At 33.1% G+C, this 21,063-nt stretch overlaps 1 protein-coding gene across 9 annotated transcripts in view; it reads right to left on the minus strand.

Moving 5' to 3' along the window:
- The window catches only part of LOC105492523 (dipeptidyl peptidase like 10), a 1,403,881-nt gene that overhangs the window by 63,924 nt on the left and 1,318,894 nt on the right, over positions 1–21,063 (minus strand). For all 9 annotated transcript variants that reach the window (XM_011759709.3, XM_071072632.1, XM_024796259.2 and 6 more), the window contains 2 exons: positions 11,920–11,958; positions 6,344–6,451 (listed from right to left, as the gene is read on the minus strand). In XM_011759709.3, coding sequence (XP_011758011.2) covers positions 6,344–6,451; positions 11,920–11,958 — 147 coding nt within the window. The remainder of the gene's footprint in view (positions 1–6,343; positions 6,452–11,919; positions 11,959–21,063) is intronic.

A 21,063-nucleotide genomic window follows, 5' to 3' on the forward strand; every position in this document is an offset into this window, starting at 1 on the left:
CCTCTTTCTTACTCATTTCCAGGCCCTGCTTTGAATGAGCCAAGGACGGGATACTAAAATTTCAAGGTTTTAGTGCATCTTTGATGCCAATTTCAAGACAAAAAAAATCTCAAAACGTTAAAAAAGTGAAGAAACTTTGCTCAATATTTGAAAACATCTGGAGAAACTTTTGGCCCACAGATTTCTAGTTTAATTATTTTCTGGTTTTCAAGATATTTTGGTGTGTGTGGGGTGTGTGTGTGTGTGTGTGTGTGTGTGTGTGTGTGTGGTGTATGTATGTTTTAATTAAAATTGCCATGAGTAAAAACCCAATGCTTTGAAAAATGTTTGAACACAATATAAAAAAATAAAACTGTACACTATTTACTTCAATGATACTTTTAGTTCAAAATATTACACTTTCAAGTGTAGGATCAAAAGATCCCTTGTCGGAAGCCATAATAACAACCCTACAACCTATTGATTTATTTTAAACAGCTGTAATTGCCTTGCTTGCTTTTTACCTATCAGGGCAAATATGGTATGAGGAATAGGTTGAACCCCCATTTTGCATATAATAGCAAATATTTACTTTCTAATAACCTATATAAGAATGTCACAGCAGGGGACACATTAATTTTGATCTGGTTAATAGTCTTAATACCAATCAGAATATGGTAGATGACTGAGCGACAGTTAAAAAATAAATATCAAGGGATTTGAGCAGATTTCACAAAGCGATGTTTGTACTTCAGTTAGGTTTTCAAGCACCTTCAGCAGAAATACAATCACAGGAAACGTCACTTAACAAAGCAGGAAAGAACAGCAGTTTTTACTCTACAGTAACATTTCTTTCTTTCTGTGCATCCATAATCTCTGCAATATTAACTTGATAGACTAGAAATACTGCATATAAATATAAAACTGTCGTGAACTTTTGATAAAGGCAATATGATAATGTATTTTCAATTGAACTAATATTTCATGTTTAATTTCAGACTAAAAAGCAACAAACCTTGTGAGTTCACTCATTCTTAAAAGAGGGCTGGAAATTTGGAATAGAGTTTTTATTTGGAACATTAGACATCAGACAAGTGCCTTTGAATTCACAGAGATTTTATCCTGCTCAAGGAAGTTAAATATTAGTTTTATAGTTCTATTTACAAATTGGAAACACATTGCGTATCAATACAAGTTTAACGGTGCATGTGCTTTTTACCTAATTACACATTATTCATTTAAATTTATTATATTAAATTTTAACTTTTACAGCTTCTAAATAAGAGAAATGTTGTAGTGCTTAAAAATAGCATGCTTTAATTTGCCATCTATTCACCACATGAGATGAGCTAATTGTTTTCAGACAATGTCCTAATCAGATACAGCAATGAAAGTTAATGCAAAAATTTTACTGGGTTGATTAGGTGATAAAATTGTGGATTGGGGGCATACTATTTTCCACAGTATTTGCAGTGAATAATGTACTTAAAATTGTTCCAAGTGAAATCATAAGGTCTCATGGGTAAAACTTCGTGTTGCTGAATAGAGAAAGTGAACGGATTCACCAACATATAATTTTTCACTTAACACAATTTTAGAAGATGGCAGGGCCGTTCCTTATGCCTATGAATCTGAACGGCTGAACACAATGAAAACTCTGCTTACTCCATATTTGAGAGAAAAAGGTGCCATATCTTTGATAAAAACCTATCTCTTGGCTGCAGCCTGAATGGCAGGATGTTACAGTTCCTGAGATGAGAATTCAGAAGTTTGAAGTCAACATAACAAATATTTTTCAGGGAGTGAAGGGGCGAATATCTGAAGTGATCAAAAGTTTAATGGTCTGGGGTAAAAAGTTTTGTATCAGTGTATAACTCAGGAAGTACATAAACTGATATTAAAATGCATACTAAACACTCTATCCAGAAGAACAATTTCTTTCTTTTTTTTTTTTTTTTGAGACGGAGTCTAGCTCTGTCGCCCAGGCTGGAGTGCAGTGGCCGGATCTCAGCTCACTGCAAGCTTTGCCTCCCGGGTTCCCGCCATTCTCCTGCCTCAGCCTCCCGAGTAGCTGGGACTACAGGCGCCCGCCACCGCGCCTGGCTAGTTTTTTGTATTTTTAGTAGAGACGGGGTTTCACCGTGTTATCAGGATGGTCTCCATCTCCTGACCTCGTGATCCGCCCGTCTCGGCCTCCCAAAGTGCTGGGATTACAGGCTTGAGCCACCGCGCCCGGCCAACAATTTCTTTAGCTATATAGATTTCAGAAAAGTCACAGTTTTTTAAAAAAATTATCTTTAATAGAATATATGAAAGTGGAGAAAACACTCACAAATTTTGCTTTCATACATTCATACTGAAAGTGATCCGGAAATACATACAGTAGGGCTTAGAAATCTTTTACTTTTGATCCAGCAATTCTGGTTTTGTTAATCAATACTAAAGAAATAATCCACAATATAAATAAGCTTTATATACAGTGACATCTATCATTACAACAAATTGCCAGTAAATTAAACACAGAACAACAAATAATGGTGATTGATGCACATCCAGTCAACTCAATATTAATCTTCTAAAGAATTTTTTTTTTTCAAAATTATTTAGCATTGTGGGAAAGTATGCATTTAAAATTTAAATTTGACATATCAGGATGCAATACTGTAGTTTCTACAAAATTACAATAATGTTTAAATGAAGACTGGAGGAAAACACATGCATTCTTTGCTTCTTTTATTTGTATCCTTTGGAATCACTTTAACAAGGACCGCTCTTGTAAATGAGTAAAAAAAAAAAAACCCACTAAAATATATGTAATGACAGTCATCACTCTCCATAATGAAAATAGCTTGAAAGCAATAATTTTCCAGCTTGGTCTCTAATTAATGATTTTTATGGACGTACTGATAATATGAGAGAGCAAATGTTTGCAAAAATTTAGTAATTTCATGGAGTAAGGTACTTCAAACAAATAAATACATTCTGAGTGAACCAGTAAGCTCTCAAACATAGGTCAGCGCCAAGTACTGCAAAGGTGATCTGGCTGACTGCTGGTGGCCAAGGCTGCACTCCTGTCATTTCTCACTTTTCAGGCATAACAATTTTAAGTAGAATTATGTAACATGGCAAGGGAAGGAAAGGGGGTAAAAAGTCATCAATGCTGGCATGTATTACTGTTTAGGCAGTAAATTACTGTACTATTTTTTGGACAGCCAATTTGGCATTACACATCAAAACCTAAACAAATACATACATATGGTATACTCTGCCTGCATATCTTTTAACATCTAGAAATATAATTTTGTGGGAAGAATGATAAATAAAGTGTTTATAGGGGCTTTTAACTTTAATCATTTCTAACATCAAAATACAGAAATAACTTTAATGATGAATAAACTTGGATCGTTTAAATACAGGACAGGCCGGGCACAGCGGCTCATGCCTGTAATCCCAGCACTTTGGGAGGCTGAAGCAGGCAGATCACCTGATGTCAGAAGTTTGAGACCAGCCTGGACAACACAGTGAAACCCACCTCTACTAAAAATACAAAAATTAGCCGGGCATGATGGTGGGTGCCTGTAATCCTAGCTACTCGGGAGGCTAAGGCAGGAGAATCGCTTGAACCCGGGAGGCAGGGGTGCAGTGAGCCAAGATCGTGTCACTGCATTCCAGCCTGGGTAATGAAGTAAGACTCTGTCTCAAAATAAATAAATAAATAAAGACAGTACAGTATATCTGCTTGATGTAATGCTGAGCAGCTATTAAAATCACATTTCAGAAAAATATAAAATGTTAAATATTAGGAATACAATGAAATGTTTTAAGAAAATGCTCATTAGCTATTATTTTAATGTTATAAATCTATATTATGCTATAATTGCAATCTTTAGGGGAAAATTATATATTTCTCATGTAAAAAAGAATTTAACATATACACAATAATGGATTAAAAGTGTGAGAATGTGAGGTAATGCTATTGTGGGTGATTTTATATACTCCTTTATCAGTTTATTCAGTTTGAAGTTTTCAGAATTTTATAGTTCATAATGCCAATTAAGCAGTCATAAACAAATCATAAATAGCTTTTTTGTGAGCTATTTTTAAATTGAGGCAAGGTAGTGCAAACTCTTTCCTAAAATAATGTATGTGATTGTGTTTGTGTGTGTTTAAAGTTAGGTATAAATTGTATCTACCTAGCACTGACTTCTGACTCATTAGCAAAGTAGACTAATTTTAATCAATTGCCAAAATATTCATAAATAATCATGCAGTCATGTTCATTTCTCAACGAGGCAAACCACAAATTACTTGAACAGCAATCAGAATAGAAGAAAAATGTTTTCCACTTCAATGAAGGCTTTGTTATAGTCTCCATATAGAAGAGGAACAAAGTAAACACAATGTAAGAACTTTTTAAAGTTTTTCTTCTGAACATTTCAGAAATACAGGAATTAGCCTACATGTTAGGCTGGTTTGACTGTAAAATAGAAGGTATTTCTTCCCTAGGCTTATAAAAAAACTCTTGGTTTGGGTGTGTATAAATATTTTAATTCCTACATGTCAACATCACAACCCTACCCAATGCCATACTTTTTAAAAGACACTATTTCTATTATTTATTTGTTGAATAATGGATACAAAAATACGATTAGATGGAATGAGTAAGATGTAGTATTTGATAGCACAACAGGGTACCTACAGTCAAGGACAGATTGTCTTCTTTGGAGAATTACATATACAAAGATGTACTGTACAAGTTTTCCTATCCTTCACTCTCTCTTATAAATATCTATAATTTGTATGTAATCTTCTTTACCCCTTACATTTTTCACAGGGCTTCTTGAATATAAAACACTGAAATTTAAAAATTCAATGAAATGTTTTAATCAGTTATAAGATTTGGAAAGTGTGTTATTTTGGGGGCCAAAATAGTTCTCTAATATTTGTGATAACCAAGTTGACTCTTAATTAGCAAAAGCTTATAAAGTAAGGTAATTTGCTAGTCTAGTTCCCTTCAGTTTCATAAAAAAGTTCTCTTAATTATATCTGACTTATAGATATAATTAACTGACTTATAGAATCATAGATATAAAAACATCCAAAATTTTATCCATCTATAAATGCATACATTTATTTAGAGCATAAATAGGATCATATTATGCATTAGTTTATAACCTGTTTTTCCACCTTAATAATATGCTATAAAAATCAATCTACATCTGTACTGTGGAAATTGTATGTGTTCCAAATTATTTGTTTCAGTCTTGATTAAAATTAAAGTTAAAATAATGACAATTATTTTAATTGCACAGACGCTGAACAAGTTTCAAATTTTAAACTATTGACATAAGATTTTGAGACTCTAAAGCATTAAGCTGTCCAATACAAATATATGTAGATAATGGTAATCATTTGAGAATGTGCACAAGTCTTAAAGGTTCTAAAAACAAAATTACTAAGGTCAGTTAAGTATCCTTGCCATATTTATATTTATTCTATATTTTGTAAGTACAAAATTATTCTTAGCTAGTTTGTAAAACTCTCTTAAAGATCCCATTTTAGCCACAGTGACTTTTCATTAGAAAGTCTTTAACCTGTGAGACTAGAGTATTTATGCATATGATTTTGAAGGATGCTTTATTTTTTCATGAATGCTTGCTCTTGGAAATTAAATTCAGATTGACTCATTAGCCTTGTCATATTTAAACTAACTACCTGAATTTACTAATTTTTTAATAATAAAACTGTATAAACCCTTCATATTCTTTGATTAGATTAAAAAGTAACCTTTCCCCTCTTTTTATCAGAAAGTCCATAAAAATATAACATAGATTATACTTTATAACACGAAATATATGTTATTTAACATAAAACATCTATTTTATCCTGTTTTTAAAAATCTGCACTCTATTTGCTTGGGGAGATGTGCCATAATTTATTCAACCATCAATTTTTGGTGGATATTTAGGTTGTTTTGAGTATTTAAAACTTTTATAGCACCTGGAAAATATTACTTGTACAAAATAGGTTATATGTATTCATTGAATAAAAAATCTTCTCTAGATTGCCTCAGGTCCTCAAAAGTTGGGAGGTTTTTATTTATTAAATTCTATATCCCAAAGCCCTCAGTTCACAGGACACACATCTAACTCATTAAATTGTACTGAGTGTTGAGACTGTTTTTTGGGAAGGTAAGGCTTGAATGTATGGCTATGGATGGAGGTCCTCTTCCTAAGCTGTCTGTGAGTTGTATATATGGCTGGGTTTCATGGCCATGAATTAGAGGTTTAGAATGCCACAAGAACTGGGCCTTCAGTGACATGAGGATAATGAAATCAAAACATGGAAAAAAGCCAGCACTTACCTGAATGAGGAACATAGCTATGTGGTGAAATTCTCCACGTCCCCCTTGCTTAACAGGAACTGTCATAAAGAATTTGCTGCCATCTCTAGAAAACACGGGCTCCTCATTCTAAAATATAGAAGAGCATAGAACAATCTCAAAAAAACGCATGCAACCTGTGCTGCCTACTGTTAATTCCTTCATGGGTTATACCAAATACTGATTTAAAATTAGTTAGGAAAATGGGCACACTAATTTAAAAAAATGAATGTATGCTATTTTTTAGTTTTTTAAAAGTAAATCTGATAAATTATATGCGTATGTGGTTGAGTTGTGGGAAGGATAAGAAAATTTTGTGCATGGTGGATATGAATGATTTACTATTAGACTAAAGACACTTTCTAAATTGGTTCAAACAAGAACTGTCATATCTTCACATAAGAGTGTGTTTAGTGATATATCCTTCAAAGATAAGGAACATGCAAACATCTGCACCAGTTTACCAAAATAAATCTTTTAATTATAAAATTCTATAACATATTTTTTGAAATCCTTTCTTTCACAACTGTAGGTACTTGAAGGTTCATTTCTGATAATGTATTCATAAATTTACTGAAAATACAAAAGACAACAGGCCACAAAATTGAAAGGATTCTATAGAAAGTTACTTAATTCAAATTTACCATCTTTATTGCTCATCTCTCCACAAACACAGAAACACAAATGCCCACCTACAACTGTGACCCCATTTGATAATTTTTAAACTCTGGTGACACATTAAATCAATAGAATTATTTTTGAAAATTAAATGGCGAAAGTCATATATACATATATACACACATATTTTATATACACACACAGATATATATACATATATATACATAAACATTAAGAAAATATATTTATCTGACAAAACATTGAGTTTTTTCTGCTGGATTCATGAGAGTGATTACATATATGGTATAAAGCAAGGCTTTGATATGCCCTTTTAGATGACTTGGCCCTCTACTGTCTTTCTGATCTCATCTTTTTCATTTTCTTGCTTCTTCACTGGGTTCCTGCATGATCCTGTTCCAGGGCTTTTGTACTTTGTATTCTCTTGGTCTGGCTCTTCCTCTTATCTCTTTCAGGTCTCTGGTCTGAAATCTCCTTATCAATAAGGTGTTCCCTTATTACTCTATATAAAGTGAGACTAGGAAAGTCAGACCATCCAACTCTATCTGACATCCATCATCTCCTTTTATTTTCTTTCTAGTTTTCCATAGCACCTGATATAATTTGGATCTGTGTCCCAACCAAATATCATGTCACATTGAAATCCCCAGTGTTAGAGGTGGGGCCTGGTGGGAGGTGACTGGATCATGGGAATGAATCCTTCATGAATGGTTTAGCAGCATCCCCTGGGTGCTGTCTCATGATAGTGAGTGAATGAGTTATTACAAGATCTGGCTGTTTAAAAGTGTATAACGCCTTCCCCATCCCTCTCTTTCACCTTCTCAGGCCACGTGAAATGTTGCTCCATGTTTGCCTTCTGCCATGATTGGAAGCTTTTTGAGGTCTCTCTGGAAGCAGAAGCTACTATGCTTCTGTACAGCCTGCAGTACTTAGAGCCAATTAGACGTCTTTTCTTTATGCATTACCTGGTCTCTTACAGCTGTGCAAGAATGTACTAATACAGCAACTATGACCATTCAGTGTATGATTTGTGTATATGTGTTTGTTTGTATATGAATGTATGTATGTATGCATGAGATTGGTACAAAAGTAATTGTGGTTTTTGCTATTACTTTTGATGGCAAAATATGTATATGAATGTATGTACATATGTACATATCGTATATGAATATATGTATATATGAGATTGGTGCAGAAGTAATTGAGGTTCTTGCCAGGAAAAGTAATGCCATTAAAAGCCATTCTCCCTTGTACTTCTCTCAAAAGATGAATAGCTTTTTTCTCATATACAGATATATGAGCATTCTCCCATTTACATTGCCTTCTTCCCATTAAAAGTAATGGCAAGAACCTCAATTACTTCTGCACCAGTCTCATATTTACATATGTATGTATGTATGTATGTATACAGTTCTCTGTAAATGTACGCCTCATAGGCAGGAAACTTGTATTTTTCACTATTGCATCTGTAGCACCTGGAACAGTGAATATCATGTAAATTGAGCTCAATAATTATTTACCGAATGAATCAGTCAATTATAAGTATTTTAATATACTGAACAGTCTGATTTTAGCTTCATTTATAATACATCTTTTGACAGTAAAATAAGGATATTTTCCTTATCTGCCTTATGAACATTCAGGAAAATATAAGTAACATATGTAATAAATTTAAAATTCTAAAGTAATATACCATTCAAGGTTGGAAAAATTGTATAACTGAGCATATAATGGATACTGACAAAATACTTGACTGAGTGAATCACTTCTTTCAACTATAATAAAGTCAATAATTCTATTTGTTCCATCTCCTGCTCCTGTGGGATATATCTCTCTTGGAGTTTCTTTTGTCTGGAACAACCTTTTCGTCTTCCTTTTTCTGCTAAATCTTATTCATTTTTTTACTTATTCTCATGAAACAAAAGAATTTCAAAGATTTCTCTAGTTAGGAAATCTCTCCTCAGATATTCTAAAAAGTATCTTGGATTCATCTTTATCATGGCTTCCAATGCAGTCTATTACACTGATCTGTTAATTTGTTGGCTTCCTTCACTAGGCAATTAATAATTGAACTAAATTTTAAATTTTATCTTTTTAGATCTATTGCCTAGGACACGGTAGGTCCCAACTCATAATTGGTGAATAGATGAATATATGGATACAATGAACAAAAATACTAGTTATATATATCATTCTATCCACCAGATTTACCCCCACATAGCAACTCCTCCCTTACCATTCTCCCTTTGTACTTCTCTCAAAAGATGAATAGCTTTTTTCTCATATACGGATATATGAGCATTCTCCCATTTACATTGCCTTCTTCCCAGTTCTAGTACCTTAGAAGTAGTTCAGAACAGGAATAGATGAGGGCTACAATCTCAAACGCCTTGCTGGACTAAAAAATCTGCTCCCCACACTTGACAATGTCTGGTGATAAACATTCAGTTCCATACAGGTGGTGTCAATCTCACTGCTCAGTTTCATGACATTATACAAGTCAGTGTTTTTGACACACAAGATGGTGAACTGGGGATATTGGACTCTATCCCTTGATCAAATCTATCATACAGTGGTCATCCCAACTGCATGTCCCTTGAAAGCTAGGCTAAGCATGCCTACTTCTCTTTGCCTTATCTACTATGCAAAAAGAGTATATGATGATTCTATTAAATGTATAATTATCTTTGAAATTTGCTGCTTCTTATTACTGCTACCATGCTCATCCATTAAATTTCATATAACTCTAAGTATTTCATAAAATTCTCTTAGAGCTTCTGAAGAAAAAAATCAACTGTGAAAAATGACCAACGGCATTTACTAACTGAATAATAACTGGATGCTTTGTTTTTTTTAAAAAAGTTTCTATTAAACATTCATAAATTTGGGATTTAAAAATTAGATAGCATAATCTCTAAAGAACATGCATTATGTTAACATATGTTAAACTATTATGAATGTCACTGGCAATAAAAGTAACAGCAAAAGATGTTTAATAATGGAGGGAAATTCAGAATGCATCAGTATTATGTGTTATATATTTTTCATTGTTCTTATTTTCTGTATCTAACTGAAATTTGCGAGTCTACTATTGGCTGTAAAATCAGGGTTTTTTTCTATTTTATTTTGTATATTGACTAAGGTAAAAGTATTTATATTAATAGATAATCATGTATAAAGACACATATACTCATAATATATATACAAGCATGAATTTGTGTCTATCCATCTACCTACCCTTCAGACAAACTATTATTTATAATCCTTTTTACTTTTGTCCTTAATCATTCAGTTACTATCTATTGAGCTCTTCTTACATATCGAATTCTATACTAGGCATTTGATTGACAATTAGGAGCAAAAAATAAACATCCTCGCGCCCTTGTATCTTAGTTAAAAAAAAATCATAGCAATAATTGTGTAAGTGTTACACAAAGATGACACTTGACTTTAATATAACTTTTATTGGGAGATGTGATTTGGTTAGGCTAGTTAGACGAAGTGACTTCTTATGTAGGCGATTTAAGCCAAGGTTTGAAAAATAAATAGGCTTCAAATAAGGAAGTTTGAGGGAATTTTGTTCAGAAGGAAGGCCACTCATGAAGTCCCTGTGCATATGAGGGTCCATGTAGCTAGACTGGAGAAAACAGGCAAAATGATTCTATGACACAGAGCTGAAAAAGTTTGCACTCTCATCCCTTGTGGACCTTTTAAGGGTGTTGGTTTTTATCTGAAGGACAGAAAGAAGAGAAAAAAGTTCTGTGAGTTGTGGAAGTGCAAGTATGAGGGGAATGGTAGTAGCAACAATTAAATACATAATTTAAAAAGGTCACTCAGTCAGCCTGCAGTGTGAACAGATTGGCAGGTGCCTCAGGGTTTGAGACGTGCTGGATCTGTGGTTTGAACCTGGACAGTGTTTGTGAATTAGAGGAAAGTAAATTGACTTGAGAGATGTTTGAAAGTAAAATCTGTACGTATTAATTATATATAGATGAAAATGAGAAAAGATTCAAGGATGACTATTAGATAAATAGTTTTAAGATCCGCATGGAGAATTATGTCATTGACTCCTATGATAAAAATAAGTAAGACTGACTAGAAAAGGAATGAGCTCAGTTCAGACCTGGGGAGTGTGAAGCTACTTTTACAGATTTAGGAGGAGATGGCAAGCATAAATTTGGATATTTCAGAACTCACTGAAGTGTCTGGATAAATGTGAAGGTCTCAAAATATGGGTGGGTGGTCATTAACACCACAGACAGAATATAAAATAAAAGAGGGCTTTAAAGAACAAAAAGAAAATGAAACCAAACCATACCACACATATTATTTCCCTTTGTAAAAACTCAGTAATGGAGTTAAGAGTAAAATGAATTCAGCTATATTTAAATAAGCTCTTTGTGTTTCCTTCTGAATTTCCAGGATGAGACCATATAACAGTGATTAGGTTTTTAGTCTGTCATGTTCATCTTGATTCCAGCCTCATTTATGTCACAAACTAGAATTGTGAGCTAGAATACAACTAAGAAGAGAAGTATTTATTTGAATAATCTCCATGATCAATTTATGTAAAGGTCGGGTCAATTTTTCAGACAATTTGAACAATGCTAATGATTTCCAGTTTGGCTAGGTCCTGAGTTTTTCTCCTTCATCTACACAAAGTGTATTTACCCAAAATAATTTAAAAAGTGATCCTGGCAGTTATTCTACAATTTATGTCTCATAAAAAAATGGAAGTAACCTTTTCACAAATGATGCCATATAAAGCCCAGGTGATAAGTGATCCTTTTAATGAAAAAGGATCACTCTGTCAAACCTAGCAAAGCCTTAAACTCATACTTTTCACAAAAAGTTATCACATAAGAAATGGGTAAACAGGATGGTCACAATGGCCAAGATGTGACAGACCACCTATACTGTACCTGCTTAGAGAGCCACGTATCTGATGTCATCTCATATTTCTGAAACAAAACAAGTAACTCCATGAAGCATCTAAAGACCAAAATGAGCATATATAAATTCAACTTTTTAAAAACACAGTTATCATCAGGTGTTGTTTTTTTTTTTACCTCTCTTCAACTGGTGAAATACCATGAGAGATTTCATTGTCATTATTGATTTAATCTGAATGAGTAAGTAGAGAATAGGGACTAAATGATAATTTAATTATAAAGTCTTTTCTTTGGTGAACTCTTTCAGAATTCCCAGCAGTACCTCACCAGGGATAGAAGATCATTTTCCAGCTCTGTTTGATTACCTCATTCAAACTGTTTTGAACCACCAGACACTGTCTCTTTTCACCTCTAGGCATCATTGGGAGACAAAATTATTAAGTCCTTCAAAGCAACTGGGCAAACAGCCAGGCATAAAATTAAAAAGTAGACATTCTTTCAATATTCAATTCACTCATAATCATGGCCTTCTTTTTTTCTTATCAGTAGTAACTCAGTCTTTGAGGAAAATATGAAACATTTGAAATGACAAAATTATGTGGCCCTTCAAAACAGAGCCAAAGACTTTTGGCTCTTACAAAAAGCAAAATTAGACTAATTAAGCCTCAAGTTAAATATGTGTAGAAAAAACAAGCTTTAGAAATACCGTTTACATGTAATGACATGAAATATCTTGTAGTTTCCTGAAAGAAATGATTCTATAATAAAACTATTTGAATTAAGAAAGATAAGTAACAATATATTACGGATTTTCCTATATGCAGAGGTACCCATCTCAAATTGTTAATAATACATTATTTATAGGTTTTAAAATACTAATTTCTTTTTCTAAATTCATATTATGATTACATTATAATTGATCACTTTCTATTTTCAGGGCATTTTTTTCAATAGATCTTCATTACATGAAGATGTCAAAAAAATCTAACTGAATAATTTCTTTATTCTCCATTTACACCCTAGCAATAACCATTATTGATATCTATAAAGCACAGAAATAAAATAGACACCAATGCCACTGCTTGTTAGTACCATCAAGTTTTGGTAGAACCCATGAGAGCCCAAAACTTCATGTGTTATTGTTTGTCTCATTATTTCAATTAATATAATGCAAAGTTTTTTAAACTCCATACATAGAATAAAATATAGTACAATATCAATAAGGTGTCAAATCAATAGTATGATAGGATTACTGTATCTGTTTTCTATTGAAGCATTTTAATTTATCTTTGCAGTTATCTGTATGCAATGAAAATATTTACAACATCTTTATCTAGAAGGGCTTTCTCTAACTACAATATATGTAGGCTGATTTTTAAATTTTTACTTTAATTTTTTATGTAAAAATCAAGATGGTGTCTCATTATGTTGCCCAGGTAGGTCTCGAACTCTTAGCCTCAAGCCATTCTCCCCACTTGGCCTCACAAAGTATTGGAATAACAGGTGTGAGCTATCCACGCCTGGCCTGTGTCTTCTTTTTTTTTTTTTTTTTAAGACAAAGTCTTTCTTTGTTGCCCAGGCTGGAGTGTAGTGGCCCTATCTTGGCTCACTGCACCCTCTGCTTCCCAAATTCAAACAATTCTCCCGCCTCAGCCTCCTGAGTAGCTGGTATTACAGGTGTGCACCACCATGCCCGGCGAATTTTTGTAGTTTTAGTAGAGACAGGGTTTCACCATGTTGGCCAGGCTGGTCTCAAACTCCTGGCCTCAGGTGATCTGCCCACGTTGGCCTCCCAAAGTGTGGGGATTACAGGCATGAGTCACCACAGCTGGCCTGTAGGCCAGTTTTTAAATGACTTACTAATCAGCCAAATAAGAAACCAGCCAGAACACTTTAACAAATACGTGGAGAAATCCCAGTCAATCTATAATCTAGTCAAAAGAAAGAGACAAATTTTCTAATAATACAAGCCTAATGAGAAGAGCATCAAATGGTTGATTTAACTATATCATTTCCACGACTATGCTGATCATTCTACTCCAAGAGAAGTCGGCCTCTGGAGGTCTCTCCTTCATAGACCATTTAAATAATATGTTTTAAAGTTTTCACCTATAGTGAATTGCACAGATTTGAAGTATATCATGTGATGAATTTGACAAATTGATCCCATCAAGTTATAGGATCTTTATTTCTCCCCAAAACATTATCTCATGCTCCTCCCCAGGGGTTCTCAAAAGGCAATCACTTCTGATCTTTTTCCCCAGAGACAGCATATGCCTGTGTTAGAAATTCAGATAATCGAAATCATGCATCAAATACATATTATGTACTCTGTAGTGTGAGGTTTCTTTCACACCACATGTTTCTGAGATTCACTCATGTTGTTGAGTATATCAGTATTTTGTCTCTACTGCCAAGTAGAATTCCATTGTGTAGCTATGCCTTACGTTAAAGTCTATTCCCTGTTAGTGGACAATTAAATAGTCTCCACTTTTTAGCTATTGTAAATAAAGCTTCTCTACAGGCTATTTTTCACAAATCCTTTGGTGGACACAAGTTTTCATTTCGTGCACAAATACTTTATAATGGAACTATAATGTATGGGGTTTTTTTTGTTTGTTTGTTTTTTGTATTTTTTTTTGTGACAGAGTTTCAATGTTGTCGCCCAGACTGGAGTGCAGTGGCATGATCTCGGCTCATAGCAACCTCCACCTCCCAGGTTCAAGCAATTCTGCTGCCTCAGCCTACCAAGTAGCTGGGATTACAGGCACGCACCAACATGCTGGGTTAATTTTATATTTTTAGTAGGGACAGGGTTTCTCTATGTTAGGCTGGTCTGGAACTCCCAACCTCAGGTGATCTGCATGCCTTGGCCTCCCAAAGTGCTGGGATTACAGGCATGAGCCACCATACCTGGCCTATAATGTATGTTTTTTTATGTGTGTGTGTGTGTGTGTGTATATATATGTGTGTCTAATTCATATATACACAAAAAATTGTATTTACATATATGTTTAACTTCATTGGGAACTAAAATATTATTTTAATGTAATAGTATCATTTTACATCCCCACCTGCAAAGAATGAGAATTGTTGTTCTTCACGTCCTCTTTAACAGTTAATGTGGTCAGTTTTTTGAGATTTTAGTGTAGTCATTCTAATGATGTGTAGTATTATATTGTTACAATTTTAATCTATATTTTGCTAATGTCTAATGAAGTTGTGTACTTTTATTTCTTATTTTTTAATTTTGTACATAGTAATGGGATCTCATTTTGTTGTCCAGGCTGGTCTTGAACTCTTGCCCTCAAAAGATTCTCTCCGTCAGCTTCCCAAATTACTAAAATTACAAGGATAAGCCACTATGCCTTGCCAAATGTTGAGTACTTTTTCATGTGTTCATTCTCTTCCTTATAAGTAACTGTTCACATGTTTTGATGTTTTTATGAGGCTGTATTTTTGTTATTGAGTTATAGAATTTCTTTATATGTGTTTTTGTCTGATACACATTTTGTAAAATATTTTCTCCCAGACTGTAGTTTGCAGATCCATTTCCTTAATGGTGTCTTTCATGAGAAGTTTCTAATTTTATTGATGTCCAATTTATTATTTCATAATTAATGATTTTTTGGCTTATTCAGTATAGTAAGGTTTTATTTCATATTTTCCCCTAGAACATTGACAGTATTAGCTCTTAAATTTAGGGCTATGATTTATCTCAAATTGATTTTAGAATATTATATGAGATGTCAAATATCATTTTTGTTTTAATCCAATAGGGATGTCAATTATTTCAGCACGATTTTTCTCCATCGAACTGCCTTAGCACCTGCGTAGAAAATCAATCAATCATATAAATGTGGGTCTATTCTCTGGAAACCATTCAATTTAGTTGACATATTTGTGGTCCTTATGCCTCCACTAGCATCTCCAGGTTTTTGCAGCTTTTCATTTATTCTTGAAATCAGGTAGGGCTAACTCTTTCAATTTTATTCTTTTACAGGATTGCTTTGACTTGTTCAGGTATTTTTTTGTTTCCATACTACTTTTAAAAACAGCTTGTCCTGATAAAAAAATCAGAAGGGACTTTAATTGGTTTTATATTAAAATTATGGTTAAATTTGGGTAGAATTAATATCTTAATAATATTAATCTTTTCTATTTAAGAACATGGAATAGCTTCCATTTATGTAGGTCTTTCAAATGCCTTTTAGCAACATTGCAGTATTCAGTATTGGGGTATTTCACAATATTTGTTAAGTTTATAATTGTGTATTTAAAGTTTTAAGGGTTTTAATGGTATTTTAACTGATTTTTTTACTTAATGTCACTAACGTATAGAATTTATGTTTTGTTGTTTCTTCATTCTTTATTTTGAAACAAGTACAAACTTATAGAAAACTTAGAATACTGGTTTGAGAAACCCTCTGGACTTACCTGCCACTTGTTTATATTTTACCCCATTTGCTTCCTTACACATTGTGATTTTGTATTCTAGGGTTTTTTGTAGGCTTTTTTTTTTTTAATGTACACAATTTTGTTATCTATAAATACAGATTTACTTCTTCCTTTCCTAACACTATCCTGATTCCTTGCTAAGTGGGGCCTCTGGAAAAGTTTGCATCACAGTATTGAGAATGGATACACTTACTTCACTGCTAATCTTAACATGAATAAGGTTAGTGTTTGCACATTCAGTAAGGCGGTACTTTATGAGTATCTTTTAACGGATTGGGGATGTCTCTTCTTATTCATTTATGTTGAAAGTTATCATGAACTGGTTTTGAATATTATCAATTGCTTTTTCTTCATCTACCAAGATATTTAATTCTTTTTTCTTAATATAATAAATTATATTGATTGGTTTTCAATATTAAACCAACCTTAAATTCCTGGGATTAACTTCACTTGATCATAATGCACTATCCTCTATTTATATTGCTGGAATTGAGTATTGATATGTTTAAGGATTTTCTCATATTTGTGTTGATATGATTTGACTATGTCCCACCCAAATCACATCTTAAATTGTAACTTTCACAATTCTCATGTGTTGTGGGAGAAACCTGGTGGGAGGTGATTGAATTATGGGGACGAGTCTTTCCTTTGCTGTTCACGTGATAGTGAATGAGTCTCACGAGATCTGATGATTTTGCAGTGAGCGTTTCCCTGCACAAGCTCTGTCTTTGCCTCCTGCCATCCACGTAAGATTGGCTTGTTCTCTTTGCCTTCTGCCATGACTGTGAGGCCTCCCCAGACATGCAGAACTGTAAGTCCAATAAACCTTATTATTTATTTATTTTTTTTGAAATTGTGCAGTCTCGGGATGTCTTTATTAGCAGCATGAAAACAGACTACTACATGTGTTAATGAGAGACATCAGTCTAAAATGTCGTCTCTTGTATTTTTCTTGTCTAGTTGTGGTATCAGTATTATTCTACTCTTATAATATTAGTTGAAATGTTATCTTTCCTCTTCACTTTCTAAGCAGTATAGGGATGCTATCATATACTCCTTAGTAAGAATGTTATAGTGTCTGAATATTTGCTCCCCACTCCCGAATCATGTTAAAATGTAATTGTGATTGTGTGATTGTAACAGTATTAAGAGGTAGAATCCTAAGGGGTATTTAGGCCATGAGGGTTCTGCCATCATTAATGGATTAATGCCTTTATTATGGGAGTAGGTTTGTTATCACAGGAGTGGGCTCCTTATAAAAGGACAAGTTCAGCCTCCTTTTGTTTCTCTCTCTCTCACCCTCTCTTTGCCCTTCTGTCATGGGATGATGCAGCAAGAAGTCCCTCACCAGATGCCAACCTCTCGATCTTGAATTTCCCAGCCTCCAAAACTGCAAGTCAATACATTTCTGTTCATTATAAACTACCCAGCCTGTGGTAGGTTGTGATGGCAGCACAAAACAAACGAAGACAAGGAATCATAGGATTTATTCCTTAATAATTGATAGAATCCATCAATGAATCCACCCGCTTCTAGAGTTTTCTTTGTGGCAAGGTTTCTAATTATGAATTAAATTTATTTAATTTACTAAATAAATTTATCTTTAATTCATTCTTTATTTTTTATCTTAATTGATGTAAAATTATTCAAGTATTCTTCGTTTTCATACATTCACTTTGGTGATGTATTTTCCTTTATTTTTAGTTGACATGTAATTATTGTATATGTTTATAAATACAGAGTGCTATTTTGATACATGTAAAATATGTGTAATGACAAAGTCAGGATAACTAATATATCCATTACCTCAAACATTTATCATTTTTTATGTGTTCTAAATATTCAACGTTCTCTTTTCTAGCTATTTGAAAATATATACTAAATCATTATTAACCACATTCAACCTTCAGTGCTTCAGAACACTAGAACTTAATCCTCTTATATGGTTATAATGTTGTATCTGTTAACTAACTACTCTCTATCCTTTCCGCCCAAGCTTTTCAGACTCTAATAAACACAATTCTACCCTCTACTTCTATAAGTTCAATTTCTTTTAGCTCCCAGATAGACGTAAGAACATGTAATATTTATCTTTGTGTTGACTCGCTTATCTCAGTTAATGTAATGTCCTCCAGACTTATCCATGTTGCCATGAATGACAGAATTTCATGCTTTTTTATGGCTGAATAGTATTCCATTGTATATGTACAACGGAATGTTTTATGTACGTATACTATATATATATACACACACACACTTTTTAAAAAAGCATACATATATAATTTTTAAAAACGATATTCATTTATTGATGAACATTTAGGTTGATTCTACATCCTGACTATTATGAGCACAGCTGCAGTAAACATCAGATGTAGGTATGTATTTGATATACTAATTTCCTTTGTTTCTGATAAATGCCCAGTAGTAGAATTGCTACTAATATATGCTAATTATATTTTTAGTTTTTTGAGAAACCTCCATACTGTTTTCCATAATAGCTGTACCAATTTACATTTCTTTTTGTTGTCTGTGCTTTTGAAGTCTTAGCCATAAAATCTTTGCCTAGACCAATGTCCATAAGCATTTTCTCTGTTTTCTTCTCGTAGTTTTATAGTTTTGGAAATTATGGTTTAGTTTTTATTTTGAGTTGAATTTTGTATATGGTGAGAGATACAAATCTAGTTTCATTCTTCCGCACATTGACATCCAGTTTCCCAGCAATATTTACTAAAGAGGCTGTCCTTTCCCTGATACGTGTTCTGATGCATTTGTTGGAAATCAGTTCACTATAAACATACGTATTTATTTCTGAATTGTCTATTCAATGTTTTCATTTCAAATATTGTATTTTTCAGTTCCTGAAATTTTATTTTCATTTTAAAGTTTGTATTTCTCTACTAAAATTTCTCATCTGTTTATTTATTGGAGCTATTCTCTTTTGTAAGTTGCAAAACCAATTTATAATAGACATAAGAATATTAGTTGCCTCTGGGAACTGATATTAATTGGAAAAGAGGACAAAGAAGCTTTCTGGGATAATAGGGATGTTTTACATCATGACATGATGTGAATTATGGGATATATCCATTTGCCAAAACTCATTTAACTGCACACGTGAGATTTCTTCTCTTCATAGTACTTTACTTATACCTTAATTTTTAATTTTTTATTAATACATAATAATCATACATATTTTGGAGTACATGTGATATTTTGATACGTGTATACAAGATGCAATAATCAAATCAGTGTATTTAAGATATCCATCACTTCAAACATTTATCATTTCTAATAACTTTTAAAACATTATGTGTCTGCTAATTCCAATATTACTATCCTTTGTAGGTCAGCTTTTACTGGATATTTTTGAGGAAGGGGAGTAGGTTATATTTTTCACTTTTCTACATATATAGTATTGATCATATGATTGACATTATAAATGCTACATTGTTGATAGTCTTTATTAATTGTAATTTTCCCTTTAAAAATGTAAACTTTGTCCTAGTAGACAGTTAATTTACAGACAGATGAACTTGATACCTTACAGTATAATTGAAAGGTGATTAGAAGGTGTCTAGAATAGCCCTACTTCTAATGCTCTTTCTTTCTGGGTTCTCAGTTGAATACCCGGGGTTTTCAGGGAGATCTCTTCACTATTGTTGTTCAGAACTCTAACGTCCCTAAGTACTTTGCAACTTGCAGATTCTTCATTTGCTTCAAAAATTTTTAGTGGTTGTTTTCTTTAAGACAACATGGAAGCATATATGTATGCACAGCTAAGCATTGAGCCTAATACTTAAGGGGTACTCTTCATAGATTGCTGGAGTCCTTTTCTATATAGCTCCAACTTCTCTGGTCCCTGTCCTGTAAATGCTAGTCACCAAAAAAGCCTCAAACTCTGATTCTCCCTGTCTACTTAGATCATAAAGATCTTTTTGCTCTGCTTGGGCTCCATCTCCTTGCCGTTTGGTCTCAAAAGTGTTGTGAATAGAAAGTCATAGCAAGGTTGATTTTGTGCATTTACTTGATTTCAGCATTTATGGTCATGATCCTCCTAATGTCCCATATCTGAAAACAGCTGTTTTGCATATTTTGTACAATTTTACAGTTGTTTACAACAGAAAAGCTAGTCAAGTAACATTTACTACATCTTTTCCAGAACAGAAGTTTGAAAATTCAGTTGTTAATCTAAAAATCCTTTACCCAAATACCATACACATAACCATTTAAACTTATTGCAATATTTTCTCTACCAGGAATCTTAAAAATGACACACTGAATTTACTACAGAGTTTATAAAAACTGATATTAGGAATGGAAATGTAACATGATTTCAAAACAGAGTGGTTCATGAACCAATATTTTTACTTGTTTTACTTAATTTTGGGACAGAAACACTGTTATTTTATTAGATCTATCCGAACTGCAGAAAAAATTAAAAGGAATATGTTTAAAGAAGATAGGAAAGAAACTTCTTATATTCTCAAGATAATCAAAGACAAAATATGGAGAAAAATTCCATATCTGAGAAAGAAGCTAACATGGCTTGGATTATACTTCATGCTGTATAAAAATTAATTTGGTTTTTAAAAGCTCAGTTTGTTCTCTTCTGCTTATCATCAATATTGTTCACTTCAAAGTTTGGAAGCTTTATAAATTAAAGTATATATTCTCAATAGAATAATTCTTTTCCTACTAGTTTTAAAAGTTAAACAC

Source organism: Macaca nemestrina, chromosome 11, assembly GCF_043159975.1.
Source record: "Macaca nemestrina isolate mMacNem1 chromosome 11, mMacNem.hap1, whole genome shotgun sequence".
NCBI classification, from domain to species: Eukaryota; Metazoa; Chordata; class Mammalia; order Primates; family Cercopithecidae; genus Macaca; species Macaca nemestrina.